Source organism: Triticum aestivum, chromosome 7B, assembly GCF_018294505.1.
Source record: "Triticum aestivum cultivar Chinese Spring chromosome 7B, IWGSC CS RefSeq v2.1, whole genome shotgun sequence".
NCBI classification, from domain to species: Eukaryota; Viridiplantae; Streptophyta; class Magnoliopsida; order Poales; family Poaceae; genus Triticum; species Triticum aestivum.
In genome coordinates, this window is record NC_057813.1 from 697,497,029 (window position 1) to 697,518,246 (window position 21,218).

General features: G+C 49.3%; 1 protein-coding gene across 1 annotated transcript; it reads right to left on the bottom strand.

Moving 5' to 3' along the window:
- Positions 1-18,427: 18,427 nt before the first annotated feature.
- On the bottom strand, positions 18,428-21,203 carry LOC123160633 (putative FBD-associated F-box protein At5g56400). Its single transcript, XM_044578457.1, has 3 exons — positions 19,943-21,203; positions 19,543-19,722; positions 18,428-18,984 (listed from the first exon to the last, which is right to left on the bottom strand). The coding sequence occupies exons 1-3, from the start codon at positions 20,942-20,944 to the stop codon at positions 18,685-18,687; spliced, it is 1,482 nt and encodes a 493-aa protein (XP_044434392.1). The 5' UTR covers positions 20,945-21,203; the 3' UTR covers positions 18,428-18,684.
- Positions 21,204-21,218: the final 15 nt, after the last annotated feature.

Sequence of the window (21,218 nt, forward strand, 5' to 3'; positions counted from 1 at the left end):
CAGCGTTAGGGGCGGCGGTGCGGCGGCGCTAGGGTGGGGTGGGGCAGAGGAAGAAGGTTTGTTTCGGGGGGATCGGTGGTGGGGGAGGCGCCTGGTTCGTGCTGGTGGGAGAGGAGGCGTCCGGCGGAGACAAGAAGGTGGTTCGGCGGGGTGGGGTGTTAGCAGAATAAGCAAATGTGTTAGCATAATAAGGTCTTAAGGGGTGTTATCATAATAGACCCACCCTTAAGACCTTATTATGCTAACACATTTGCTTAAGACCTTATTATGCTAACACATTTGCTTATTCTGCTAACACACACACACACACATACACACAAACACATACATTCATGCTATCGAACCTGATTGGGCACCGATCATGGAGTTTACCTCCGTGGATATCTTTCAGCACTCGCCCTTGAGCGACATGCTAAATTCATTAAAATCCCTCTCCCTATCAGGAGACTCTTGGCCGAACTATGTCCGGCTTGAGTGGGAAGCGGACGGCAAAGAAATTCGTCTCCCACCCACCACCCACTTGATAGCCACTGTCGATGACTTAACCGACATGCGTGATTTCGACTCTGAAGACATCGATGGTATGGACGACGATGTCGGAGAAGAACGGGAACCACCGCCCACAGGGCGCTGGACAGCCACCTCATCATATGATATATATATATATGGTGGACAATCCCAAAGAAAACAACGGCGAGGATGCAATGGAGGATAACCCTCTTGAGAAGCAACCAAAGCGCTGATGTCGGTGCCGCTCTAAATCCCGCCACAGCAAAAACAGCGATAACGACACAAGAAAGAATAATACCCCGATCGACTCCAAAGGTAACGACGACCCCATGGACCCAGCGATGGAGCAGGATGAGCCAGGGGACGGTGCACACAGTCCGGGGCCGCTGTCCGATCACAGCGATGCTGAAAATAAAGCTTATAAACCTATCTCCAGAGAGGAGAACAGTCCAGACGATGATGCACTCATCATTCCGAAAAAGCACTTGGAACAAGAAGGCCTCCACAAAAGGCTTATCACCACCGTGGGGAGCTTGAAGAAGCAGAAGCAAAGGCTTAGGGCCGCGCAGGATACGCTCAATCGTAGATGGAACAAATTGCTCGACACTGACGAAAAACACGGTGGTGATCGCCACACAAAGAGCTACCCAAAGCGCAAGCTGCTCCCCGAATTCGAAGACGAGGCCATGGAGCCCATCCCGCCGAAAAATAATATGGCTGATCCGCCGGACCGACCACCTCGTGGCCGCGACAAGGCGGCTAATGACGTCGCACACAAGTCAGCACACGATTTACGTGAGCACCTAAACAAAAAAGCCGGCATGGCCAGGTCCATTTATGGATCTAGGAAGCGCGCTCCAGCTCAGGATCACGGCCACCAAAACGACTATACTGATCGAATACTAGCTCGGAATCAACACCGAACACTACATGCATCGGAAACATGCCACGACACGTCAAGATACAGGGGTGCCGCGCACCCCCTGTGCTTCACCGATGAGGTACTGGACCATGAATTTCCAGAGGGGTTTAAACCTGTGAACATCGAGGCATATGACGGAACAATAGACCCTATAGTCTGGATTGAGGACTTCATTCTTCATATCCACATGGCTCGTGGAGACGATCTCCACGCCATCAAATACATACCCCTCAAGTTGAAAGGACCAACTCGGCACTGGTTGAAAAGCCTCCCCGAAAACTCCATTGGAAGTTGGGAGGAACTTGAAGATGCTTTCGGGGCTAATTTTCAAGGGACATATGTCCGACCTCCAGACACAGACGATTTAAGTCACATAGTCCAACAACATGGAGAGTTAGCCCGTAAGCTTTGGAACAGATTTCTCACCAAGAAGAATAAAATCGTCGACTGCCCGGATGCCGAAGCCTTAGCGGCTTTCAAGCATAGTATCCGGGACAAATGGCTCGCCAGACACCTCGGCCAGGAAAACCGAGGACAATGGCAGCCCTCCCAAGCCTTATGACCCGCTTTTGCGCGGGCGAGGACAGTTGGTTGGCCCGCAGGGGTACCAGCGACCCAGGCACAACTGAAGCTAGGGATGGCAATGGTAAGCCGCGACGCAATAAAAACAAGCATCGAAACAATGAAGACAGCCCAGACAACACGGCGGTAAATGCCGGATTCAAGGGCTCTCGACCCGGTCAACGGAAAAAGCCACTTAAAGGCAACATAAATGGACCGTCTAGCCTAAATAAAATTCTAGAAAGATTATGTCAGATTCATGGCACCCCCGAGAAACCTGCAAATCACACCAACAGAGAATGTTGGGTCTTCAAGAAGGCCGACAAGCTAAATGCCGAAAACAAGGGAGCAACCAAGTGAAGATGAGGACGAACCGCGCCAGCCGAACACTGGGGGACAGAAAAAATTTCCACCAGAGGTCAAAACAATGAACATGATTTACACAACTCACATACCAAAGGGGAGGCGCAAACACGCACTCCGAGACGTTTACGCTGTAGAGCCCGTCGCCCCCAAATTCAGCCCATGGTCAGCCTGCCCGATCACTTTCGATCGCAGGGATCATCCGACTAGTATTCGGCATGGAGGTTCGGCCGCCTTGGTGCTCGACCCAACAATCGATGGATACCATCTCACCCAAGTCCTTATGGACTGCGGCAGTAGTCTTAACCTGATATATGAGGACACTATCCGCAAAATGGGGATAGACCCATCAAGAATCAGCCAAAGCAGTACTACCTTTAAAGGAGTAATACCAGGCGCAGAGGCTCGCTGTACGAGCTCTCTAACATTAGAGGTTGTATCCGGTTCACCCAACAACTTCCAAAGCGAAGAACTAATCTTCGACATCGCCCCATTCCGAAGCGGCTACCATGCACTACTTGGAAGAACGGCCTTTGCTCGTTTCAATACAGTTCCGCATTATGCTTATCTTAAACTTAAGATGCCCGGTCCACGTGGCGTCATCACAATTAGCGGAAATACAGAGCGTTCCTTGCGTGCAGAAGAATATGTGGCGGCTCTAGTAGCCGAACCACTGAACGGCCTCCCCAACCCAAATAAATGATCGGTCGTCAAGACCACGTACGCGGCTAGACGTGTCCGGCGCACCACTAGTTGTAGCAGCCCAGATAAAGCTAAGCTCGATGGACGGATATGCCCTCATATGTGGTGCTAGGGGCTGCCCGCACGCAAAAGAGTCCATAGTTCGGCTCAACCCTATTAATACAATAATAGATTGAATTCTCATGGTTCATTAAGAATAACCAAGTTTTCGCACGATCACACCAGATTATTTCACCTGGGCTTTTCTTTTTTACAGATGATCAGCGTGCTACACCCTTCCAGGATACGGCACAACAGAGGCAAAGGCGCAGACGTGCAACAGGGCCCCATTCAAAGGTTTCTTTTTAGATTAAGACCCTGTGTAAACCTTTTTTATTGTCTCTTGTTGCTTCACACCCTCCGGGTACTTCAAATAACCGAGAGGGATACTGGCGTTATTGGCATTTTTTCACGCCAGATGAATGCACGTACCTGGATATTCAGGGCTCATTATCGAGGGCGGTACTCAGCCCAATATATGTTATAAAGTCCGAATACCTTCGGGAGTATTCGGCGTCACGAGTTTGGCCTTATATTCATCAGCTCCGAATCATGTCTTTGGTCAATAGTTGGGTTTGCCCGGCTCCCGTATTTTGCTACCTTATGTTCCGCTCTATCGGCTAAGGTGGCATTGGGAGAACTACTGCGATTGTGCCCTGGTTCATCTGGATGAGCACCTCAGTAGAGAAAGCCGAAAATGACTATCATGATAAAGCGAGAGACTAGTCAACCACTCGATGACTTAGCGGAATCTTCACGATTCCTCCGCATTAACGAAGGACCAGTTTCCCAATCACGTATGTACGCTCATCGTACTCGAGTGAACGTGAATGTACCAGGGGCTATATAGTAGCCCCACCATCAAACTCCTATGGCTAAGTGAAAGTGTTAAAGCTATATAGTCTGATTGCCTTGTTCGCCGCAGTATCACCTCCTTAGCGGACCAAGACGTTGGATCAAGTGTGTTTACGCGCTTTACCGAACACCCCCGTATTATATGCGTGGGGGCTGAAGCCGACGACTACAAACTTTCAGGTTATATACATATATACATAAACGGCCGCACAGGAGGCAATATAATACTTTACAGGCAAAAGTATAAATATAGCCTTTATAATCAAAATAGCATTGTTTTTACAATCAAGATACATGTCACGGGAACATGGTACTCTTTGAGCACTGAGCTTCTATTAAATGGGCACCTTCTAGGACTTCTTCAAAATAGTGCTCGAGCGAGTCCTGACCCCCGGGCGGACCCCTAGTTGCAATAGCGGTGGCCTCCATCTCCGCCCAATATGTCTTGACACGGGAAAGAGCCATCCGCGCACCCTCTATGCACGCCGACCTCTTTACAGCGTCGATATGCGGCACATCACGAAGAAATCGTTGCACTAAACCAAAATAACTATACGGACTTGGTTCTTTCGGCCAAAGATGATCCACGATAGACTTCATGGCAAGCTCGGACAACCTATGGAGCTCGGCCCACTCGGCCCACGATAGACTTCATGGCAAGCTCGAACAATCTTTCCACCTCATGATCTTTCTGATCCTTGAAATACTCAGTCGCGTTAGTAGCACTCTTTGCTAAATCCAAGTATGCGTCTGCCGAACTCCACAATTGATCAAGAGGGGCACACTTCGGATCGCCGAACTTCGTCCGCAATAAGAAGGGCTCCCCAGCTGCTATATCTCCAGCTTGACGAAGCTCCTCCCGCACTGCTCTGATTTTAGAGCGTGTTTCCTTGGCTGCTTCCAAGGCCTTCTTCAAGTCAGCTGATTTCGCTTGGCTTTCCCTTTCGAGGAGCTCATAGCAGCTAGCGGCATTTTGCAGCTCAAGAGCCATGTTGGCTATTTTATCTTCGCTCTGGCGATGAGCAGCCTGTTCGGCTTTTAACTCTTCGGCTGCCATCAGGGCAGCCACATCGCTCCTCCTGGCTTGTTCCTTGGCTCGGGCATGTTCTGCCCGAAGGGTCTCCATGGCGGCAGCTCCATCTGCAGTCAAGGCATATTATAAATATTAGCATCGTGCTCCTCTTAACATTTGCTGACCACCCGAATATACATACCCTGTGCCTCGTCAAGCCGCTTGTTCACAAGCGTGATGTCCACATCCACCACGTCAAGTTGCCGCCTTAATTCGGCAAAATCAGCAGTCCGGTCTGCCGCCGGACCCTCAACCGCCTGCACATGAAAGCAGCGCTATCATTACCTATATTGTCATCAATCACCAAAAAGGGGGAGATTGTAAGTGCATCTAGTGCCCCTTAGTGATTTTGGTGTATTGAAGACTTATAGGTTAAGGGACTAATATGTTTGCGAGTGTACACATTCTCTATAAGTCGATGAGGAGTTTGATATTTACAGTGAAAGTCGACCCCTAAAAATGAATGTCTTCAGCTGAAGACTTTGGTTCTCCTGAAGACTTTGAAAGTGATGAAATTGGTGTGACCTTGAAGACTTGGATAATCATGCGAGGATTATGAAGCGTGAAGACTTTTGTTTTCGTAGTTTTATTTTCTCCTTCTTGAGTCATAGGAAACACCGTATTGTTAAAGGGGGTCGAGGTAATACTAAGGAAACTAATTTCCAAGTGATGTTCATCTCAAAATCCTACACCTACCTAATCCTTTCGAATGAAGCCATTGGAAATCTCATATTAGTTCAGTCAATTTCTTCAGTGACAGAGACGAAGATCTTCTGGTCTCTGAGGAATTTGTTCTGACTAGGAGTTAGGAATTCGCCAGTGCGGATTGCCTACACAGTGAGGAACATGATAGCTAGGAGGATTTAGAACCTCAAATCCGACCGTTGATGTGCTACGCGCCAACTGTCCAAAATATTCTACCACCTAACGGTCATATCCTTTAAGGGCATTTATGTCTTATCATGTAGGGCTGCTCCCTAGGCTATAAATAGCCGCCCCTACAACCACTAGCTGGTTGGCTGCTTTGAGAGAAATTGACACTTGTCAATTGAGAGCATCCCATCCTCCGAGCACTTTGGGCGAAAATCATCAAGTGAGGAAACCCAAATCCCAAACCCAAACCTACAAACCCAAAGTGATTGAGCATCACTGAAGAGATTGTTCCTGTGTGGAACCGATGCTTGTTACCTTTGAGGACTGTGTATCCTCCAGACGGTTAGGCGTCATGGTCTGAGCATCCAAGAGGAATTGTGGATCACCGAGTGACCAAGTCTGTGAAGGTCGTTTGGAAGTCACCTGTGAAGACTTACCACGAGTGTTGGGCGAGGTCTGTGTGATCTTAGCTCAAGGAGAATACGGTGAGGACTGTGTGTCCTCGAGTTTAAATACTCAGCCGCTCCAACCAGACGTACAACTATCGCAGCAGTTGGAACTGGTCTACCAAATCATTGTCTTCACCAAGCCTATTGGTTCTATTTCCTCAACCCCTTCATTTCCTCATTCATGTGTTGATGAACCTGATCATTACTATTTGAAGACTTTGACTGAAGACTTTCTATATTTCCTCAATCCAATTTCTTCAGTCACATTGCCTTCAGCCTGCTTATCCTGTGTTTATGCTTTCTGTACTCTCTGTCTGTCTTTCATTTCATCATGATGACTATGCTATTGCTCTGTTATGCTTATACCTGAATACTTATTCCGCTGCTTGTAGTTCGTGACCTACAAATTTCCTCACACTGAAATTCCTCAATGACGAATTTGTAAAAATCGCCTATTCACCCCCCCCCCTCTAGTCGACTTAATGCACTTTCAAATGGAAGTATCGTTCAAACCCGGTGGTAGTTCACCACCGTTCAGAAAATCCAAGACGGCCGCCGTTACGTCATCACCGAGGATGGACCAATGTCGCTGGAAAAAACCAGCGGTAAAACCATCAATACCCGACGCCTTCGATGGTGCCATTTGGAAAAGCGCAGTCCTGACCTCCTTGGCACTGAAATCTTTTTCAAGAGTTTCATTCATGGCATCAGTCACACAAGGAGTAACATACTGAAGGAGTTCACTCATGTCATTGTAGCCTTGTGAAAGGTACAAATTCTGATAGAAATTGAGTATTTCCTCCTGAATCTCGTCATGATCAACACAAACCTGACCGTCAAATTTTTTTAATGAGGAAATCATGTTGATCCTTCCTTTGCGAAGCACGGGCGTGAAAAAATTTAGTATTCTAGCCGCCCGCTCGTATATTTAGGACTCTGGATTGTTGTTTCATCTAGATCTCCTCCTACCATAAGGCCTCCTGCAGCTGGGTTGTGACAGAAATTTCTTCCGTCGATGGCCCCCTGCCAACTGAAGCAGCTCTCAGACGCTCCACTTTTTGTTGTAGCTTTTGGACCTTTTTAGCTAGATTACCAAACTCCTTCTCCCCCCTAGGAGCCGAGTTGTTGTTGGACTATACTTGGGGCTTGTATCACGCCTTGAAGACCTCCCTGACCAGACCCAGACTGCCACATATTTTGCACAACTTGATCATAATCTGCATGGGTCTGCCAAACATTCTCATACCAAAAAGGCCGATGACCAACAGGCCATTTATTCGGATGATATTTTTTTAGTTCTACTACCACGTAACAATGATCAGAAGCAGTGGAACTAATGTGTTTGACACATGTGTATTCAAATAATTGCATAAATTCGTGGTTTGCCAAAGCTCGGTCCAAGCGAGCTTTTACATTTGAATTACCCTGTTACCTATTGTCCCATGTAAATGGAACTCCTCTCCAACCTAAATCTTGAAAAGAACAAAAATCTATTACATCGCAGAAAGCTTGCATCTGCCACGCCGGTCTTGCATGTATACTGAAGTGCTCCTCGGCATACATGGTTTCATTAAAATCGCCCATGCAGATCCACCCTTCATGTCATATTCCATGCAAAGTATGCAAGAACTCCCTGCTTCGATGTCTGTTTTCTGCTCGAGGTTCTCCGTAAAAACTGGTGAACCGCCAAGGAGGATCATCACTATCTTTCCTCCTCGTCATCACATCAATATGTGTTTGACTATAATTCTTCAGTTCAACATGAAGCTCCCTTGTCCAGAATAAGCCAATACCACCACTCAGACCAACATTGTCCATAGCGAAACAGCCGATAAAACCTAATAGACCTTTCAGATTTTCCACACGCTTACCCCTAATCTTTGTTTCCATGACGAAGAAGAGGGAGGGACCTTCCTGCTTCACAACCTTGCGAAGCTCACGAACTGTCGTAGGGTTCCCAAGCCCTCGACAGTTCCAACTCATAGCATTCATTGGCTTGGGCAGGGCTGACTCGCAGCACCCGCCGTTGAACCAAAATTATCTGGAGTTGGAAGTTTCTTTTTAGCCTCGCGCTCAATAAGCGAATCCTCATCAGCGCTACCATTATTGTCAGCAGCAACAGCCTGTTGGTTACCCGGAACCAGAGTCGGATCCCCTTCATGAACTTTTTCTGCTAACAAAAGTTCTTGCTGGACTTTCCTGTAGTACTATTTTGGTTCCCCTTGAGGGAGTCCTGGATTAGGGGGTGTCCGGATGGCCGGACTATGACCTTTGGCCGGACACCCGGACTATGAAGATACAAGATTGAAGACTCCGTCCCGTGTCCGGATGGGACTTTCCTTGGCGTGGAAGGCAAGCTTGGCGATACAATATGAATATCTCCTCCCATTGTAACCGACTTTGTGTAACCCTAGCCCTCTCTGGTGTCTATATAAATCGGAGCGTTTTAGTCTGTAGGACGAACAACAATCATACCCTAGGCTAGCTTCTAGGGTTTAGCCTCTCTGATCTCGTGGTAGATCCACTCTTGTACTACCCATATCATCAATGTTAATCAAGCAGGAGTAGGGTTTTACCTCCATCGAGAGGGCCCGAACCTGGGTAAAAACATCGTGTCCCTTGTCTCCTCTTACCATCCGCCTAGACGCATAGTTCGGGACCCCCTACCCGAGATCAGCCGATTTTGACACCGACATTAGTGCTTTCATTGAGAGTTCCTCTGTGTCGTCACCGTCAGGAAGGATGCCGCACCCCGTCTTTAAAGACGGCGCTGTTGCTAAAGGAGCTTTGGTTGTCGGCCAAACTCTCTGGCTAGGCAGGTTTTTGATGACCGCCTGTTCGGCCGCCGCACCGACGATGACCTCTCGGGCCATCGAAAGCAATCTTCATATCAGCTCAGAACTCGCCGAGCAGTTAGATCCGACGGAGCTCTCTTCCCTGAACGAGCTCCTGGATCGCATTGCCGCCTTGGGAGTCGCTACAGATTATGGCCAGATTGGGTTTAAACCCGATCAGAGAGAGATCGACTCTCCCCAGGTCACCCACCACGTTGAAGTGGTGGAAGAACAATGCGGCGAATCTTCGCCTGCTCTAAGGACCAGATGTGTCCGGATTCCCGACCCCTCCAAGCCGGACACCCGTGGAGGGGAGGATGTTGCCCAAGCCCTGAACCTAAAGTCAGGCAGCAGGCTTGATTCATTGAATAATGTCCAAGAAAGCAAGCTTCCGAATTCGGAAACTTCTTGGCCCCTGAATCTTATATCGGGCAAGGTTCCAAATATAAATCCACCCGCCCACCCAACTATAAGGGATTTATCCCAAATACAGCAAGAGCCCGGGGAAACAGTACACCACTATTGGGCCAGATTCCTCCTGGTTATGAACAGGACAAAGGACTGCCGTGAGAAAGAAGCAATTTCATTCTTCTGTAACAACTGCACGGACATCGGAATCCTCAATGCCATAAGTCACCGCTAAATTACACGCTTCGCAGACTTGACATCCATCGTACGAAAGTACTGTACGACAGAAAGCGTTCGGAAAACCGAAGATAAATTCTGGGACAATCCGGCCCTGAATACAACAAGAGTCCGAAACAAAAGGGCGCATTATCGCCAGGCATCTGAGCCAAACATCAAAAAACAAAAACCCTCTATAGGGTATGGGACCGTACTGGAGGGATGGCTCAATGGACCCTGTAAAATTCATAGTTCAGGGGAAGTCACACCAACTCACAGCCTTAGAGCATGTTGGATACTCTGGCAGGTGGCCAGAAGTGGCGAGGAGCTTCTAACTCCAGAATCCGAAGAACACCACCCCAGAAACGCCAGTACGGTGTCGACAGTCTTCGAGACCTTCACATCAAACAATGCGAGGAAACAAACGCTCCGCAACCTTACCGAAGTCTACCAAGTAGCAACAATAAACCCATGGAGTGACACGGCTATTACCTTTAATGCCAGTGACGAACCTAAATTCCGGACAGCCCAAGCACCAGCCGCATTGGTCCTCAGTCCGATAGTGGACGACTTCCGACTTACAAAGGTACTCATGGACGGCGGCAGCGGACTTAACCTCATCTACGAGGAAACCCTGCGAAAAATGGAAATAGACTGGAGCCGCATTGAGCGAAGCAACACAACCTTTAGAGCAATAATACCAAGCCGGGAAGCGTGCTGTTCGGGGAAAATCACACTGGATGTGGTGTTCGGCACGCGGATAATTACTGATCCGAGGAGGTCACATTTCAAGTGGCCCCGATCAGCAGCGGATACCACGCTCTGCTAGGGCGAGAAGCATTTACAATTTTTCAAGCCATACCCCATTATGGGTACATGAAACTCAAAATGCCCGGACCCAACGGAATCATCACTCTTGCAAGTGATCCAGACACAGCGCTCCGCGCCGAAAAGAAGACAGCCGCACTGGCCCTGGAGGCATTATCCGAAGCCCTAGCGACCGAGGAACTAACTGCGTTGCGCTCCACGGTGGACAGGGACGATGTGATACTAGATAAGAGATCCAAGTCCACCTCTTTCAAACCAGCAGACGAAATAGTCAAATTCCATGTCCATCCAATGGACCCCACAAAAACGGCCTCCATCGGGGCACAACTAAAACCCGATGTAGACACCGCACTCAGAGAATTCCTGCAAGAAAATTGGGACATTTTCGCCTGGCACCCTTCAGACATGCCAGGAATCCCATGTAGGCTGGCTGAGCATAGCCTGAACATCCTAAAAGGGTTTAATCCTGTTAAGCAGACTCTACGGCATTTCTCCGAACCCAAGAGACAAGCCATGGGAGAGGAGCTAGCAAAACTGCTAGAAGCCGGATTCATCAGAGATATAAAACATCTGGACTGGCTAGCAAATCTGGTGATGGTACCAAAGAAGGACAAATCCTGGCGCCTATGTGTCGATTTCAAAGACCTAAATAAGGCCTGCCCAAAGGATCCTTTCCCACTCCCCCGAATTGATCAAATCATCGACGCCACTGCAGGACACGACTCATTGTGTTTCCTTGATGCATACTCTGGCTACCACCAAATCAAGATGGCAGAGTCAGACCAAGCCGCAACGGCGTTCATCACCCCATACGGCCCATTCTGCTTCAACACGATGCCCTTCGGGCTCAAAAACGCCGGCGCAACATATCAGCGCATGATCCAGACATGTCTGGCCAACCAGATCGGCAAAACAGTTGAAGTGTACGTAGATGACGTGGTCGTCAAAACCAAACACGTCGATACTCTAGTAGACGACTTGAGGCTCACGTTCGACAATCTCCGAACATATGACATTACACTCAACCAGGAAAAATGCGTTTTCGGCGTACCAGCCGGAAAGCTCTTGGGCTTCGTCGTATCCGGTAGAGGAATTGAAGCAAACCTAGCCAAGATCCGAGATCTGTCACAATTGGATACCCCAAAATACCTCAAACAAATACAAAAATTGACAGGATGCATGGCGGCTCTAAGCCGCTTTATCTCCCGCTTAGGAGAAAAGGCATTACCCCTTTATCGCCTCATGCGGCGCACTGAACACTTCGAGTGGACGGATGCCGCCACGGCCAGACTCGAAGAAATCAAAGCCATACTGGCAACAAATCCGGTCCTGGCCGCGCCCAACACGGGCGAACCAATGCTATTATACATCGCGGCAACCCATCAAGTTGTAAGCGTGGTGCTCGTCGTCGAACGAGAAACGGACGGACCCAAGTTCCCTCTCCAAAAACCAGTTTACTACGTGTCCACTGTCCTAACTCCATGCAAGTCACGGTACCCGCATTATCAAAAGATAGCATACGCGGTGTTCATGGCATCCCGGAAGCTGCGACACTATTTTCAAGAGTGTTCAATAATAGTGGCATCCGAAGTACCTCTTAATGATATTATAAACAACCGCGACGCGACGGGCCGGATTGCCAAATGGGCCATCGAGCTCCTCCCGTTCGACATAACTTACAAGCCAAGGTGAGCTATTAAGTCGCAGGTTTTGGCCGACTTCATCGCCGAATGGACTGAAGCCAAGCTCCCTAAAGAGTACGGCGCATACTCCAACTGGATCATGCACTTCGACGGCTCCAAAATGTTGGCTGGCCTGGGGGTGGCGTCGTTCTGACATCCCCAACCGGAGATACAGTCCAACACGTACTTTAGATAATGTACACGGATTCCAACAACGCAGCCGAATATGAGGCCCTTCTACATGGTCTCCGGATGGCATTCTCCATGGGCATTCGGCGCCTAGAGGTCCGCGGGGATTCAAACCTCGCGATATCCCAAAAAAATGGAGACTTCGATGCCAAGGATCCGAAAATGGCAGCTTACCGCAACACTGTCTTAAAGATGTCAGCTCGGTTTGAGGGGCTCGAATTTCATCACATAGCCCAGGAGAATAACCAGGCAGCAGATGTGTTGGCACGCATTGGCGCCAAGCGCGATGTCGTCCCTCCCAACATCTTCCTAGAGAGGTTGTTCAAGCCATCCGTATCATGGGAGGGAGAGTCCGGAAACAATAGCCGGACACAACCACACTGCCCCTCACCAAACACTCTGACACAGTTGGTGGCTCCGCCAACGAAACAACACCGTCATCCCACACAATAAGGGCAGTCATTGCCCCGTGGACAGAACCATTCCTAGCCTACCTAACTAGGCAGGAACTTCCCGAGGACCAAAACGAGGCCCACTGCATGATGCGGCGATCTAAAGCCTACAAAGTCCACGAGGGAGAGCTTTATAAGAAAAGCACAACCGGAGTCCTTCAAAGGTGTTTCTCCGAAGAGGAAGGGCGAAACCTTTTGGCTGAAATTCATGCCGGACTCGGAGGGCACCACGCCGCAGCCCGGGCCCTTGTAAGCAAGGCCTTCCGTACCGGATTTTATTGGCCAACGGCCCGGGTAGACGCTCAGGACTTAGTGCAGCGATGCGTCGGTTGCCAATTATTCGCCAACCAAAGCCACATGCCGCCTACCACCCTGCAAACTATACCCATTACCTGGTCTTTTGCGGTCTGGGGGCTTGACATGGTTGGACCCCTTAAAGGAGGAACCCACAAGCAAAAATATCTACTGGTCATGGTGGAAAAATTCACCAAATGGATAGAGGCCAAGCCTGTAAAGACGGTCGAATTCGGACCGGTGATAGACTTCATATCCGGGGTCGTACACCGTTACGGCGTCCCCCACAGCATCATAACTGACAACGGCACAAACTTCACGGCCGATGAAGTTAAACTCTGGTGCAAAAACATGGGCATTAAGGTCGACTATGCTTCAGTCTATCACCCTCAAACCAATGGTCAAGTCGAGCGAGCCAACGGTCTCATTATGAGCGGCATCAAACCCAGACTAGTGTGATCCCTCAAGGAATCTAACACGCACTGGGTCGAAGAGCTTGACTCCGTACTCTGGGGGCTGCAGACCACGCCGAATCGCACTACCGGATTCACACCATTTTTTATGGTATACGACGCAGAGGCAGTACTGCCGTGCGACATAATTCATGACTCACCTCGAGTGCGCATGTACGAAGAAAGAGAAGCTGAGCTCGATCGGCGGGATAGCTTGGATGCATTAGAGGAGGAGCGCGACGTGACAAAAGCTAGTTCCGCATTCTATCAACAGCAGGCTCGAAGATATCAAAGCAGAGAAGTACGGGCCAAAACTTATAACGTTGGCGAACTAGTTCTATGCCTGCCGGACAAGAAAAAGGACAAACTAAAGCCCAAATGGGAGGGTCCCTTCATAACCGACCAAGTACTAACTGGTGGAGCGTACCGTCTGCGAAACGCATCGGACAACCGACTCGAGCCGAACCCATGGAACACAGCATGCCTACGAAGATTCTACGCCTAGCGCCGGACTCCGTGTTCGTCTCCTTCCCCTGTCCCCTTTTTATTTTTATTTTTTCACATTAGTTGTCCGGGATTTCTCTCCTTCTCCCTACCTTTTTTTTCTCCAAGCCCTTAGGGGCTTGCATGTGCATTGTTCGCACATACTTGACGCGCCACCCGCGCTCATCATACCTGGGGGCTTCTTTACCAGAAGTTTATATAAAACGGGCCTCATGCCCAAAACATGTGTGACACTTCCGCATGAACCTTTTATACACCATTATATGCACCGATGTGACTTAAGTTTTGGCCAAGCTGGGTTGCCTGTCTCCTGTGCTTACCCCTACGTTCCCGTTCGTTCGGCTAGGTGGTAAAGGGAGCACCTCCGCGATTGTTACTGCCGGGTCAGCCGGATGTGTACCTCAGACTGGGTGAAGCCGAAAGCTAGCGTTCTTAAGGGAATATTCGGTCGGTGAACTAAAATATGATTTTTCTTGTTTATTTATCCGCCCCCAGATGCTTTTCTGCTCTTTTTAGCAGTTCGGACATGCACTTTAGGGCATGCCTCCCAGGGAAAGGAACCCCTGACGGAACTATTCTCCCTGGAAGATGTTTCTTACTAACCATGTAATATAACATAACTAGTTGGGCACTTGTCTGCTAAAGCAATTATGACCCCTACGCCTTGTCTCCATGCATGCCCCGGTTCTTACATAATCGAGAGGGTATTCGGACACACTCCGGACTATAGGGTCCAGAGGTCGAAGCGAAAAGGTCCGCAATGACAAACGATCTACAATCCGGCTAGAAGGCATTTTTCATGTCATTTTAAATTACAGAGTCAATCCGACTCGGTATATTCTTTTTCAATACCATCCAACAAGCAGTCTAATTTACAGTCCTGTTGGGAATACTTTGCAGCCAGCTCTACCTGGCCATATACTAAGCTGGCAGGGATCTCCTTTCCCTCAGGACCCATAGGGCCAACCTCGGCCATGTGGTTCGGTTCAGCCTTCGTGTACTGAGTCTTCACCATGGCCTAGGCCTCCCTGGCACCTTGATGGCAGGCCGATATCTTCCACAACCGGAAGCGCTGCCGTACTCCCTCCAGCTTCTTTGCAAGCTCCTCAAGGCCTTCGGGCATGGAGAGGGATGGCCACATAGCCTGGACGACGCTCTGCATTGCCTGCCGAACTCGTTCGTGCAGTTGCAACAGCTCGGGAAGAAGGTCTCCCGTTGAACCGGGCATTTCCTCCGCGGGACGACCTGTCAGCAGACCTACAGACATAGCTCTGTCAATCGATTTCCTCGCCGAATTCTTTTTTCGAAGATTCGTTCAAGCACTTACTAAAAATGCTGCGTCGAAGTCACCGATTCTCCTTTAGCTGAATACGAACATCCTTTAGTTCCTCGCCCAGCTGGGTATTGGCGTCTTGAAGTTTGTTCTTCTCTTGCCTCACCCTCGTCAGCATGCTCTCACTAGCCTTCAGTTGGCGTAGGAGTTGTTGCTTGTCCGGATTTACTCCGGCCCCATCTGCACTATTATCGTCAGAGTTGCACACATGCTGCACTTCACAACGGAATTATCTTTCGAAGCATATATTACCTAAGGGCCTTGGAGGCCGCTGGACCTGGAGGGAGTTGGGCCGTGGCCCACGGGGCCGAGGTCAACGCGCAGGGGAGCGAGCGGCTCCTCTGCTCGCTCCCGAGCTAGGTCATGGCGGCGACGGCGGTAGAAGATGACGGCGGCGAGGCGATGGCGAGGCCCGAAGGCGGCGGGGAGGCTGGGGAACGGACGGATCGGGGCGGCGCGGTGCCGGATCCGGCCGTGGGAGGAGCTTGGAGGGGCTCTGGCGACGAGATCCGAGCGGCGGCGGCGAGCTCGGACACCATGGCGGCACCTGCGAGGGAGAGAGAGGCCATGAGGGAGGAGGAGAAGAAGGGGAAGAAGGACGGGAGGCAGCGGCGCTGGCCTGGGACGGCGGAGACGGCGGCTGACGAGATGGGCGGCGGTGCGGCACGGCGAGACGGCGGCGGCGCGAAGTGGCAGGAGCGCAGGGGCGCTCGGGCGTTGCGCGGAGGGGTTCGACTCGGACCCAGATGGGCCTGCGCGGGCCGCGCGCGGGCTCGGGCGGATGGGGGCGCTGGAGGGAGGCAGGGGCGACGTGGCGGCCCCCGGTTGGCTCGGGGCGCACCGGCGGCGGCGCCAAGTGGCGGAGCTGGAGCGGGTGGCGTGGAAATGGAGGTGGGAGGCGGCGGAGATCCCGAGGAGGAGGGGGGATTGCTGCGGTTGGGTTAAGGGAAGGGGGGTAGGCTGCCAAATTTGGAAGGGGGTGTCCATATATAGCAAAATTGCTAGGGTTTGGGGGTTAGGAGGGGTTTCGGGACCCTCGGATCACGATCGAGCGCTCCGGACAGAGGGGGGGACTAGGTGGCTGTAGGTGGGCTGTGTAGAATGCCTTGGGCTGAGAAGAGAGGGATGAAGTGCGGCCCGACACGGTTTCCGGATACCGAAAACGTCCGACGATTAAACCGACTATATTGCGGTTATAGGTTTAACGGTTGGGCTATCAAACGAGCTTCGAATGCGACGAAACTTGGCAGGCGGCCTGTTTACACTATAATAAGACCGCACGACAAGTTGCAACCCATTCTGAGAACATTTTTATGCCACTTACAAAATAATATTTCGGAGGTGCCGCGGGCGCGTGCGAGTGTGTCTGGACTCCGAACGGACAACGGAGAGAACCGGGGAAACCCGAACGGATGCAAGTTTTATAAAAACGATACCGATGCAATGCGCATGATGCTATGAGATGAAATGCAAGACGAGAACAAAATGCAAAACAACAGACAAAAACCCAACCACGGAGGAAATAATAAATCACATAGCCGGAAATGGGAAGAGTCGGAGTTACGAATATGGAAAGTTGTATCCGGGGCGTTACAGGTTTTTGGGGGAGTTTTACCATAGGAGGCATGGTATACCAGAGTGGATCAAAATCAAATGAAAGACCAAAAATCAAAAAGGTTTTCTTTTTAAAAGAAACTAAATCCAAGAAAAGATTATTAAGAAGGCAAACTTGGAAGAGGGTTTTTAGGAAGGGTTTAAATGACCTTCTTCAAACCAAGCAAGGCTCTTTCTGAAAACAAAATCACAAAAAAAAATTGGAGTGTCACATACAACCGCAAGAGCATTGTTGGACTCTGTCGAAGCACCGCCGCCACCACCGGACACACGCTGCCGCAGTCGAACTTTCGTCAGACCACCTGAATAGCCGCTAGAGCACCGCCACATCATCACCTACCAATTGACAAATGGGTCATTTGTATGTCGAGATTCATTATTGGGGAACTGTTGGAGCATCCATCCCTAATAACCAGAAAAGTGTTATTCAGGAGCCTCGATAAATGGTTATTCTTTTTTGAACATCCAATAAGTGGTTATTGGGGGAGTATTTTCGGTGAGTGTTGGGATGCTCTTAAACACTTTGCTGCCCCTTTTTAAGAACTTGAGTAGGAACGGAGCCTGAAACGTCACCATCCATCCGAGCGCCGCCTTTACGATGACTAAAACCCTATCTATCTACTAACCAAAGCCGAGGCACCAGAAATCACCTCCCCGCCACCGGTCGCCAGAGCGGTGGGTGGAGGGGAGGCGAATCCACGGGCTGATTGAGGGGAGGAAGGCTTTCCCTAGTCGCATTGAGGCTGAAATCGATTTTAGTCTGCGCTTTTAGTTTGCACGAGACTCAACTACTACTAGATTCCGGTCTTTGCTTGTTTCCAATAATTCCTGCAAAAAAAAAAATGCTTCCCATTTTTGACTGTTCTATCACATCTTTCTCACACGAACACCCACCCACACACCGCAGAGGGAAGAACTGAAAAGCTAAAACGACTGTGAGCTGGATGAGACACTGCCGTTTTCTGCACCGATCTCTGCCCGTTAAGCGAATAAGTTACAGCATGCATCAGAGTAGTGTACATAGCTGCAGAGAACTCATGCAACCAATTCGCGCCAACAAATTGTGAGAAGTAGTCTCTCCTCAAATCCCATTCTTACGATCCACAATATTGTAGAGCTCTTTGAATTCAGCCATTTGAAATTTACATCAGATCAGGTCGTTGCTTGTATAGTACTCTGCTGTTTCAGTATATGCCAATTTTACTCTGCTGTTTCAGTAATATGTATTCATGGAAACAACCACCAATGTGCATCCAGTATGGGAACAAGCTTCTAGAGTTGAACAAGTTACTACCACACTTGAGCCTCACAAATACTAAAGCCAAGTCTCAAAGTTAACAAGTTACAAGAGGTTACAGCAGTTCAGTCTCACAGATACTGAAACCAAGTTCTAGAATTAAACATGCTACCAGAGTTTAGTCTCAGAAATGCCGGAAACAAGTTGCTGGACTTAAACAAGTTACAGAAGTTCAGTCTCACAAAAGTACGCCATACTGAACTGACAACCATAGAAAATCGGCAAAGTCGGTGCCCTAGTCAAATGATAAACTTCCTCCGCAATGCGAGAATTCCATACATATTGCTGGCCTAGAGAAGCTTAGTAACAACTGGCGGAACTCTTCGCCGTTGCTTTCAGAGATCGAGTCATGGAAAATTATCGTCACCCTTTCTAGCGTTGTTGCCCACTTGAATAACCTTTCCACAAGAGGGAGTTCATGTTCAGTTCCTCTCAGACCATTGATTGCTACTTCTTTGAGGCAAGGTAGCACGAGGTCCTCAGTTTCCCAATTTGATGGCTCAGCACAAATGCAACCTGGTTGGCACACAAATGCCTGAATCAAGAGGAAAAACAGCTTAAGATTAACTGATATGGTTTGAGATAAGAGACATGAAACTAGAAATTATTAGACTGCATGGATACTCTTAGATATGTCAGGAACAAAATTTACAAAAGAATAAAAGCAGACAAATTAATCTAGAACCAGAATATTGCTGAAAGTATAATTGTTGCATGCATATAGAAAACCATAAAGCGAACAGATTATAATCCTTATACGAATGCTGATGTATCATGCTATCATCAACCCATATAAAAATAAAAGAAGATTTTATATTTGCTACAGAAGATCAAAGGAGGGTTCCAATTTTTTGCTGGAAATATGACCCCAGCAATTTGTTGTGGCATTTCCAACAGACTTGTAATCTTTTGAAATAAAACCTACTACAAAGTCATGAATCCAAGTAGTATATTACTTTGTCAAGTTTGATAAGCAACACTTCAGTATCTAACCCTAACCAATAACAAGAGTAGGGCAACTTGCTGCTAAGCAATGGGATTTGCCACAAACTTCCTTGCTGCTTATTTTCTTTTAAACTAAGTATAGTGTTACCTTAGACTCGCTCCGAGTAACAAGTTGAAGCATCAGCTCTCTTATACCGCTAGACATCTTGAGAACATGGAATGAGCTGGCTCCAAAGGAATGTCCACATGCCAATACCACCAGTCCCAAGATGGTAATGTTAGGCAACTTTGTCATCTCTTCCATCAAGAACCGTTCGTTGCCACGGACCTGCGGGTTCATAGGAAGTCATACAATAGGTCAATAGTTGGACAAGGACGCAAACATCTCATTTTTCTACAAAGTGAGTAACACACATTAATTAAACAAGTCCACTTTTGTGTGCATTGTTGTGAATTTTCAATTTTGTATGGCTTCACAAGTATTCCAAACAATATATTCCTGAAGTTTAACTCTCAAAATTTGGTTATAAATCGATTGACTCACATACCTGCAGATAGAAAAGGATGAGAATAAATTTTCTGATGTGGTGAAAATGTTGTGGAAGCATCAAGCTGTGATGATTAAGTCCAGAAAATATATCGTCTCCATATACAAAAAGAGGATTGGTGGTCAGTTGTTGGAGATTTGGCATCTCGCCAAACAAAACGGAGCTAGGGTCATAAGCACTTCTCCAATCAAGTGTCACCAGCTGAGGGGCTGAGATGTTGGCAACTGGTTGACCTTCATTCAGAGGATTGGTGAAGCAAAGGAATACTTTTAATTTTTGCAGAGACAGGGCAACGATATTGAGCTGCTGCAAGATATGCAAACTCCTCAGTTCCAATTGTACGAGAGATTCCGACTGGATTGTGAAGTTCTCCAGACCCCTGACACTGCAAACGGAAAGGCGGCGCAAAGATGGACACCGTGGTGAAGAGACAACGTCACTGAGGCTACACGGACCGTGCAGCTGTATGCGAACCAGCTCCAGATCGGTGAGCCGGGTAAATACGCCGGAAGGCGGCAGGGTGAGGCCAATAGAATGTAGATCGAGCACGACCTTGGTTGCTTTCTCGAAGCAAGGCAACTTCAAGGTACCTCTTTCCCCGGCGGAGGCACCATTCATGCCCCCCGTGTTCTTGAAATGCAGGACACCAGAGAGGCGGCGCGCGGCGATGGGGAGCCATGCCGCAGCGATTTCGGGGGTGGCCTCGATGCCTGCAACGAAGAGATGGCGGAGGGCCGGCGCATCATGGGCGGTGAGGGCGGCGCGGATGCGGTCGGGGTCAGTGCCGACGGGGAAATGGAGCTCCGGGAGGAGAGCCCAGACGCGGCGCCAGCGGCGGGCGAGGACGCTGGTCCGAGCGGCGACGGGGGCGTCGCGGAGCTTGAGGAGGATGTGGATGAGGACGTCGTCCGGCAGCGCGCTGAGGCGGTCCTCGCCACCTCCAACGCCGACGCCGGCGGCGACGGAGAGCTTTCGCCGCCGATGCCCCCGCGTGCGCTCCATGGAAGCAGGAGCCAAGAGCGATGTGGCGCACCTCGGGTCACACCATTGCCGGCCGCCGGTGGAGGGGCGTAGGAATGGATCGGGGGAGGCTGGAGCTGGACTCGGTGGATTTGGGGTCTAGGGTTCTCCAGAGATTGGGGATTTCTCGGTGGATTGAGGCTGAACTCTATGGATCTTTCGGACTTATTTTATTCCGATTTGCTTAGTTTTTCTTTTCTTTTTTTGAGACGGGATTTGACTAGCTACGTCACGTCTAGCTAGAAGATCGTGTAAA

Coding starts and splice junctions, on each gene's coding strand:
- LOC123160633 (XM_044578457.1), bottom strand. CDS start 20,944: ATGGAGCGCACGCGGGGGCATCGGCGGCGAAAGCTCTCCGTCGCCGCC. Junction 19,723..19,942: donor TCATCCTTTTCTATCTGCAG/GTATGTGAGTCA, acceptor ATGAACCCGCAG/GTCCGTGGCAACGAACGGTT. Junction 18,985..19,542: donor TTACTCGGAGCGAGTCTAAG/GTAACACTATAC, acceptor CTCTTGATTCAG/GCATTTGTGTGCCAACCAGG.